Source organism: Myripristis murdjan, chromosome 21 (assembly GCF_902150065.1).
Source record: "Myripristis murdjan chromosome 21, fMyrMur1.1, whole genome shotgun sequence".
NCBI lineage: Eukaryota > Metazoa > Chordata > Actinopteri > Holocentriformes > Holocentridae > Myripristis > Myripristis murdjan.
The window spans coordinates 1,053,588-1,062,558 of NC_044000.1; the positions used below are offsets into that span (position 1 = coordinate 1,053,588).

The window sequence follows — 8,971 nt, forward strand, 5'->3', positions numbered from 1 at the left end:
TTCCCCCACGCCATGACTAATAACTTTTAAATGTCTGTATTGAATCTAATGTTTTGAAAAATGCACACAAACAATGGAGTGAAATACTCTTATGATGGGGGTTCTGATTATGATGGGGTTAAATATTATTCCTGAACTCTTGAAAGATTTCCAAGTTCTATTCTTCATTCCTTACCACATGATAAAAAGGTGGGTGATGTCCCCTATGAAAATGCTGGACACCTACCCGCTGTAGACAGTCCATGACCTGCATTAGGACAAGTGGATTGGACAATGAATGAATGGATGATGACCTGCTATAGAGACTTCTGCATCAAATGGACTTGTCTTCCCTCTCTAACCTGACAAATGGGATATATTTGAACATAAATTGTACAGTTACCTTCCGTTTTTACAGTCTAAAGCCCTATTGCAAGAGGATTAGTTTTACATAATTTGGAGTATCAAAGACATCCCCAGTGATTAGCCAGTGACAGCCTTGGTAGGTTACCCTTAAGATAAATTTTTGGCATTTCTGCTTTATTGCAAATGGCCTGAGGTTGGATTTGAACCCAGGATGCTGCAATCAGGACTCAGCCTTAATAAGTGGTACATGTGCTACCAAGTGAGCTACCAGGGTGCCCCTAACCTCTGTTCTTATTAATTGATCTCATGTGAATGGAAACCTACGCATGGGATTTAGCAGACAGATTTTTTTCCCTAAAGTTGTCAAATTTTTGGCCCTTTTTTTAAAAATTCATTTTAATTTTGAATTCTCCCACAGCTCAATTATCTTGCCTTTTGCTGCATCATCTGTGTACACTGTTGTGTACTTCTTACATGAGTCTATCTCCAGATGTTTAAAAAAAAGTAGTGAAGAGAGCTTGATACCACAAGAAGCTGAGATGGGGGACTGCATTGACAGCTTCAGTTTGCCACACCCATTTCTGTAATACTTTGGTGAAATTACAGATATTCTAATTCCATCTGTATAGGTACATGAAATTAGAGACATCCCATGTCAGAAACTAAAAATTCAAAGTAGTTTGTGAAACTAATCCCATTTGAATGGGGCTGTAGACTTTTGTTTTGTGACTTGTGCTAGTGCTTTGTGGTCATGGGATGTTTGGGGATCTGCCATTTCTGTGGCCTAATGTTACCTTATCCTCACATAATATATTAGAGATGAGATAAAACTTTATCTAATCTAATCTAATATAATATAAAGGCTAAAATTTGACAACAAGGACCTGATCCTGTTTTCTTTGGGTCAGTTGATCTGTTAATCCAGTGTTCTCAAACCATATGCTGTAGAGAGCCCAGAGTCTGCACGTTTTCATTCCAACTAAGAGACTGCTGTTCTTTTTAGGGGCCAGGCAGCCTAAGCTGCCAGGTCCCTCTTGTATTCCTGTGTGTTCTTCTTCTTCTTCTTCTTCTTCTTCTTTCTTCCAAGGAAGTCCTACTTCCCATGTGCGAAAAATCACCAAATTTTGCACAAAGGTCTAGTCCCATGCCAGATTACCTCCTGATGTTCTGATGGTGGTGCTACAGCAAGCCTCTAAATTTCAAAAACCTTGAACATTCATAACAAATCAGCCATATGTGCTACAGCTTTGCAACTTTCATCAAAATGTAGCCTCAATACTGAAGAAACCTTTGTACACTTTACACTTAAACATCAGTTTTTCACTTATGGAGCAAATCAATCATTGTTATAAACAAATTACCAACATCTCCATGCTGTCTAGATGCAATATGTGCATTTTCAGATTTTTGTCTTGATGACTGTTTTTTTTTTTTTTTTTTTTTTTTTACAGTGGTTAGAAATCTGCCTTTCCATGCATAGGTGGCTGCTATCATGTGACTGGCTTAGTCAGTTTGTGAAGCCTCACATGACTTAACACTTGCCAGTTAGCTCAGTGATATAGAGCATTGTCCTTCATGCCAGAAATTGTGAATTCAAGCCACAACTGATGGAAAATGCACATTAGAATGCCATCTTTCTTTTCATCTTCCAATTCTCCACTTGTTGCTCAGAATTGCCTAAACTTGCCTGGCCCTGACCACTGCTGCGCAGCAGCTATAATTTAAGATTATTTTTTCGGCATTTTCTGCTTTATTTGACAGTCACAATGGAGAGAGACAAGAAAAGCAGGGGAGAGAGAGGGGATGACATGCAGCAAAGGACCTGAGGTTGGATTCAAACCCCAGTCAGTGAGATCGGGACTAAGCCCTGGTACATGGTACACGCTCTTAGCCGGTGAGCCACCGGTGCGCCCTGACACTGCTGTTCTAATGTCATGCTGAAGTGTTGGGTGCAGAGTCTAATCTCTCCGAGTTTCTCCTCAACAAATCTTAAAGTCTCCAAGGATACAGCTCTCAGATAGAGGCTATTTAAGTAGGCAGATTGTTCTTTTACCACTTAGTGTTTCTAAAGTGCTGAATTCGCTTAGTTGTGCACACAGCCATGTCTCTTGATTTCTGTAATTAATCTGGCTTTTCTCATCGAACCCTGCCTAACCTGACCGCCCAGTCACCTTACATTCAGGTCAAAATGCCAAAAGGTTCAGGAGCTTGGGTTAAAGCTTGAGAGACCTAAGCCCCTGTGGAACTTCAAAAGGTCATGACCCCACACTTAGAAAGATAATCCTGTTGGAACAGGTAAAGGTCATCAGATTAGGCAACTTTGCTATTTAATACTGTGGTGGCTCTACAGTGTCTTAGACTCGGAGGCATCTTAAGAGACTCAGACTGTAATGTGAGCTTAAGATGAAAACAGATTCCCCCAAAAAGAATAGATTTCACTTGCTGGTCCCTACCTTAAATCTTTGTTTTGCAGCAACTATGATGGCTGCAAACCATTTTGCAGCAGAGATAGCTCAGTTTCTGGCAGGTACTATTTTATTTGCTTTGTCTGATTTAATTTATTTCCATGTTTCAAGTATATTAATGACAGTGAGTGATGGCATCATTCACGACACTGCGAGCCACAGCTACAGTTCATCTTCTGGCTCTAGTTGCCATAAGTAACTTGGTGAAGACAGATTACATCAACTTCTACAACATCAGACCACCAGTGGAGGGTAGGTTTCCTCGAGTAGTTCAATATCATGCTCCTCAACACTCAACTGTACCACATTCTGAGGTTTTATTTCACCCTCTCAACAAAATTCACTTGATTTCTTTTTGTTTTTAAAAGCACTTTTTTAACTTTTCTTTTTCTTCTTTCTCAATTTAATTTTAAATACACATTTATAATAATTACAACTCTTATTAATTATAATTCATTTTTAGGTCTTTTTTTTTTGTTGTTCTTTTAGTTCTTTTGTAATTTTTTGGGCCATTTTCTGATCATTTCTAAATGACTTGTTGCCAATGTCATGCTTGCTTTTTTGGGTCATTTCTTGCCAAGTTGCTCATCACCTTTTTTCTGAGTTTTTCAAAGAAATTAAGTGAATTTGCTTATGTTTCAAATAGTTTGCCTCTCACAAGAATTTCAACACAAGAAATCCAACATTGATCCAGCATTGCTGATGTGGTTTTTTAATAGATAATATAATGTTAAGTATTGTTTTCTTGTAATTTTATCTTCTGGGCGTAATTTTTATGCATTTTTTGTGTTTGCTAGTTTTTTTCAGTGATTTTCTTTCTTTGTTTTTTTTTCTTTGTTCATTACATTTTCCCCATGTTTTTGAAAGAAATAGAGTGAAAGTTTCAATAGGTTAATATTAAAGCTCATTATGTTCAACTACAACACCGGACCACCAGCTGACTCTCTCTCCCAGCAGGAAGGGCTCCTAATGCAGCTCTTTGTTCTTTCCAGCCACACCGTTCCCCAAGAGTTTTAAATGCTTCACTTGTGATCAAGCACATGATAACTACAACTGCAACCGCTGGGCAGAGGACACTTGGTGCCCACAAAGTGAGTGCTTTCTCCAGATAAACCTACATGTACACACAGATACAGGATGTGATATCAGTCACTTGAGCCATCATTCAGGCCACACATGTATACAGATGTCAAAATAATTCCGTTCTAAGCGATATGTGATGAATAGTGGTTCTCAACTGGTGCATCATGGCCCCAAAAAGACTTTATTTTTAAATGTAATGGATATCTGGTTCAGCACTTTTATTTTTGATGTTTGACACTGCAGTATACAAGCGGCACTAGTTTTATAAATGGAGAGGGACTTACAGTTGGTATTTCTAATCCAATCAAACAACTGGGGAATTACCAGATAACCAGAGTAGACCAAAGTGCAAGTTTGGGAGTCCTTGATTATTCTTTACTTCTTTACTTATTCTTTACTTTCAACTTGCTTTTCATTTCATCTGTCTATCTAGTTGTTCAGTTGTACTTTAGTGGAAGTAGTGGAAGGTGCCAGTTTGTGGCACTACTACTGATATAAATTGGCAAGTAAAACATATTGACTGAAATTTGAATGGATGTTCAAATGGGTGAAAAATGGGTGATCAGACCCTAGTATTGATCTTTGAGATCATCTTGGGATATTGCTAGTTACGACAAGTAGGTTAATTAATAATCAGCCACAGGCTGATATATACTTGAAATAACATCACAGTTTTGGCACAATGCCAAAGTTTCTGAATAATAACAATTTACATTTTCAATTACATGTTTCAATTTACATGTTTTTTCTACCTACTGTAATTTACTGTTTGCATTCATCTGCCTAACCTGTACTCCTTTACCTAATACATGCATGCCAATGTTCAGTAACCACCACCCCAACATGTAAATTGTCATCCAGCGAGAAACTCTGTACATAAACTATTAAAACCACTTTGCATGATTTGCTTTTTCCCCTTCTCCAGATACTCAGTTCTGTATGACAGTCCACCATTTTACCAGTCATGGTAAAACCAAGTCTGTAACTAAGAGATGTGCTGCTCGTGAAGACTGCTACATGGTGGGGTGCAGGCGCCACAGGGACACCAGTCACATGGCAAGTCTACACACATACAAAATGATTACAAAACTATAGTTTGACTGATACTGGCTTTGAAAGGGCCATACCGCTATATTTGTACTGAATTTGACAGTAGATGATAGTTTGTGCAATTATCCAATATCTTTCAGTATAGCCTTTGAAACAGCATCTGTAGCACCATGGCATTGAAGCTCTTCATTGAAATGCACTCTGACATTCTTTTGGGATCAGGCAGCGTGGCCCACCACACTTATTTTGTGCTTGACAAAGTTGGGAGACTTGTTGTAGGTAGCTTCTTGGCTAGCTTCTTCTTTTCCTGTGTGTGTGTGTGTGTGTGTGTGTGTGTGTGTGTGTGTGTGTGTGTGTGTGTGTATTCACTTGATTATGTCATTAACCTCTGTCACTCCTCTCTTTCAGGAGTGTGTCTCCTGCTGTGAGGGTATGATTTGTAACATCGAGGTCCCTACCAACTACACCAATGCAGTGTTTGCAAAGAGACAGACAGTGTACAGCTCAGCACCACCACAGAGGACTCGGGCATTGTTGACTATAGCATCTCTTGGCCTGAGCAGATTGTTTGCAGGTTGACTCTATATTGCTGGAGAGTTCTTCTTGAAAGGTTGCTGCTAAACCTTTACAGGTGGTTCCGCTGCAGTCAGTGTTAAGAGTGGGACTTGTGAAAATAAAATTGCGAGGACCACTGGTGTGCTGTAGGATCAGTCTGCTGGACCATGGAAGAATTTGCTGTGATGGTGCCGACAGATAGTTTAAACTATAATGATGCTTATTTACAATATAGGTGATGATGATACAGGTCTTCATGCAAGGTCTTCTACAGTCTCATCTCTCAGACTGATCCAACATGTTGACACCTTGAACATTTGGAGTATGTTGAGGATGATAGACATGTTCCTGAAAGATACCCAGCGTGGTAGTAATGTCACGTTCGGTTACTCATTGATCTGCCATGATGATGTCATGAATCTTGCCACTGGTGTCCTCTTTCGTGGCAGTGACTGGCCTTCCAGGAAGGGGATGGTCCTCCAGGCTCTCTGTCATGTTTGAACTACAAGCCCTTGAAACCGAGGTTGTGGAGGACTTAATGGTGCCTTTTTTTTTTTTAAATTTATTGTGAAGGCTTGCAAATAAAACTGTCTTCATCAGAGGTTGAAAGCAGAACACAGTGAGTACTTGATACAAAAATGATTAATTCTTGGTGAAGTATCCCTTTAATACAATGGGGTCCAGCTAAAATGGCTTTTAGCTCTTAAGTGACTTGAATGTTGTACTTGTATTTCTGATGACAAATTTATATTGCTATAGTTCTTGTCAAGTTGGCTATGCTGTTGTTCACTGAGTTGTATTATATAGACATCACTTTTAACTATCGCCAAAACAGAAATCCACACTGGTTTGAGGGAATTGTTATACCAAACAGATTTCTTTCTCCATCAAGAATGCTGAATGAGTGGTCAAGTTATTAAAAATTTGAAGTGACAAAAAATAAAAATATGCTGACATGATTCAGTTCAATTACACAAATTCAGTCATGTTTTTCATGGGATATTTTGTTTGCATTTGTTACTGCAACAGATTTTTTGATCACACGTTCAGTGTATCTGCTGCCAGGCATATGGGATGTCATGTGGCAAATTTGGGCTACATCACACTTACCCAGGTTTCCGACTGGGAATTCCAACAAATTGGACATTTCAGCAGAGGAGGTTGCTTTTTTATGCCTTCTGAGCACAACTGAATGCAATTTTATTCATCTTCGGGACTTTGCATGCTCACACACATACATTATGCTGATCACACATTTAAAGGCTCTGCAGTTCAGTGCTCTGTGTGCAGGATGGACATTGGAATTAGGCCACTGACATCAACATCCTACAGATGGGCATTTTGTGCCATGAGACTGTATACACCTACTTAGTGCCCCATCAAGTTTTACTGATGCCTAAAGATTGTATAGTTGAACGTTGCCTTGCTTTTTTTTTTTTTTTAAAGCCCTTTCATTTTCTGAATAATAATAATAAAAAAAAAACGTACAAATGGAGTGTCTATTTTTTGTAACGTAAACAGAAAGTCTAAACTGAAATGATTCGTTTAAATTGAGAGATTGTTTCTGTCTTCTCTATTTGTTCAGTTTATTGTGGCTATTCAGTTTGTTTCAGCGGTGCTATACTTTGTATGCTTTGTTGCATTTGTTAACTGAAAAAGGCTGTGAACATTCATCCTTATTATGAAAAGTTGATCTTAAATAGGCTGGTGAGATATCAACCTGTAGTGTAGTGTTGCACCAAGATGCACACTACTGCCTTATATATTGACATATACATGAACAAAAAGAAGAAAAATGAATACAAGTTCTTTGAATATAGTGTAATTATTATATTAATTGATATTATAAATGATGGTTTTTAAAAGTTTTACACATGTTAAAATACCTTATTCCTATGTCATCAATAGAAAAAAAATGTTGGTAAGTTTTTGCCACAAAGTGCCTGTTGGCTAATAATATATGCGATACAATGTGTTTTTATTCATATATAAAGGGAATCATCAACATAATACAGATAGATGCTGATTTTAAGTTGCTTTTAAGTGGGGAAAAAGTTTTACACATGTTAAAATACTTTATTCCTATATCATCAATAGAAAAAAAATGTTGGTAAGTTCCTCATCGCCATTTTTTGCCACAAAGTGCCTGTTGGCTAATACTGAGTAAATGACCATTATTAGATTATCCATTAATATTTTTTCCCTGATGTTTTTGAGATTTAATTCACTGAGACAGGGTGTCTCCATAACATCCAAAATTAAATCTTAAGACTTTTGAAACTTTCCACTGACAGCATAACAAATATATTTGTTTAGAAATGTTGCTGATGATTATTTTAAACAATGGAGTTTCCTGAAACAGAGCAGATAGCCATCTTGAATATTGAAAGAACTTGAAAGATCCCATTTTATTCAAGGAATCCATTCTGAAAATGTCTTCCTAAGCACAGGGTGTCATCTCTTAAAGGGACAGTTCAGCCATTTGGAAAAATGGGAGTCCCTGTAAAGATACTGCCATACTACCTGTTTGTACAATGCCCTTGTATATGTCATTTTTTATTTCATTCATTCATTCATCTTCTAAACCGCTTATCCTCACTAGGGTCACGGGGGGGTGCTGGAGCCTATCCCAGCGCACATAGGGCGAAGGCAGTGAAACACCCTGGACAGGTCGCCAGTCCATCACAGGGCAGACAGACAAACACTGACATTCACACACACAGTCATACCTAGGGGCAATTTAGCTTCTCCAATTCACCTAACCTGCATGTCTTTGGACGGTGGAAGGAAATCGGAGTGCCCGGAGGAAACCCACGCAGACACGGGGAGAACATGCAAACTCCACACAGAAAGGACCTTGGGTGGGAATCAAACCCAGGACCTTCTCACTGTGAGGCGACAGTGCTAACCACTGCACCACCGTGCCGCCCCATTTTTTATTTTTTATTTTTATTTATTTATTTTTCTTTTTTTCTTTACTTTTTCTTTTTCCCCCTTGCCCCCTTCCCTTCAAGAGGTCCTTTTGTCCTCTTGCCAGGCCGTCATTGTAAATAAGAATGTGTTCTTAATTGACCTGCCTGGTTAAATAAAGGTTAAATAAATAATAAAATAAGAAACTTAATAGTTGCTATCTACTTTCTATAAACTGTGTTTGGAAATGCTGCTCAGGGTAAAGCCCTTGTGTGAAGATTAGCACTGTAGACATGGATGGACGGTCACTCCTCATAACATACTCACATTGCATCCAGTGAGAGTCTGTTCCTATTCCTCTAACCTTACTCTAACATAAAGGCTGATTTATGCTTGCTATGTTTCTACAGCACCAACAGCAGAATGATGCAGTTACAGTGCTCAAGAGCTCTGTAGTCATGCTGTGCACCTCACAAGTTTTTTAATAACATGGCACGGCCTTGTAAACACTGTATTAGATAAACTGCCAGGAAGTGGCGAGAAATTTTTGACACAACTCTTCC

At 38.5% G+C, this 8,971-nt stretch overlaps 1 protein-coding gene across 1 annotated transcript; it reads left to right on the forward strand.

Annotated features, from left to right (window-relative positions):
* Nucleotides 1-2,941: 2,941 nt before the first annotated feature.
* lypd6b (LY6/PLAUR domain containing 6B) lies at nucleotides 2,942-5,522 on the forward strand. The gene is made up of 4 exons (XM_030081245.1): nucleotides 2,942-3,062; nucleotides 3,803-3,901; nucleotides 4,819-4,949; nucleotides 5,352-5,522. Exons 1-4 carry the CDS (start codon nucleotides 2,942-2,944, stop codon nucleotides 5,520-5,522), a joined length of 522 nt encoding a protein of 173 aa, XP_029937105.1.
* Nucleotides 5,523-8,971: the final 3,449 nt, after the last annotated feature.

Excerpts from the sequence above, each read along its gene's own strand:
- lypd6b (XM_030081245.1), top strand. The coding sequence starts at position 2,942 with ATGGCATCATTCACGACACTGCGAGCCACAGCTACAGTTCATCTTCTG. Across the intron at positions 3,063-3,802 it reads CATCAGACCACCAGTGGAGG|CCACACCGTTCCCCAAGAGT; the intron begins GTAGGTTTCCTC and ends TGTTCTTTCCAG. Across the intron at positions 4,950-5,351 it reads ACAGGGACACCAGTCACATG|GAGTGTGTCTCCTGCTGTGA; the intron begins GCAAGTCTACAC and ends CCTCTCTTTCAG.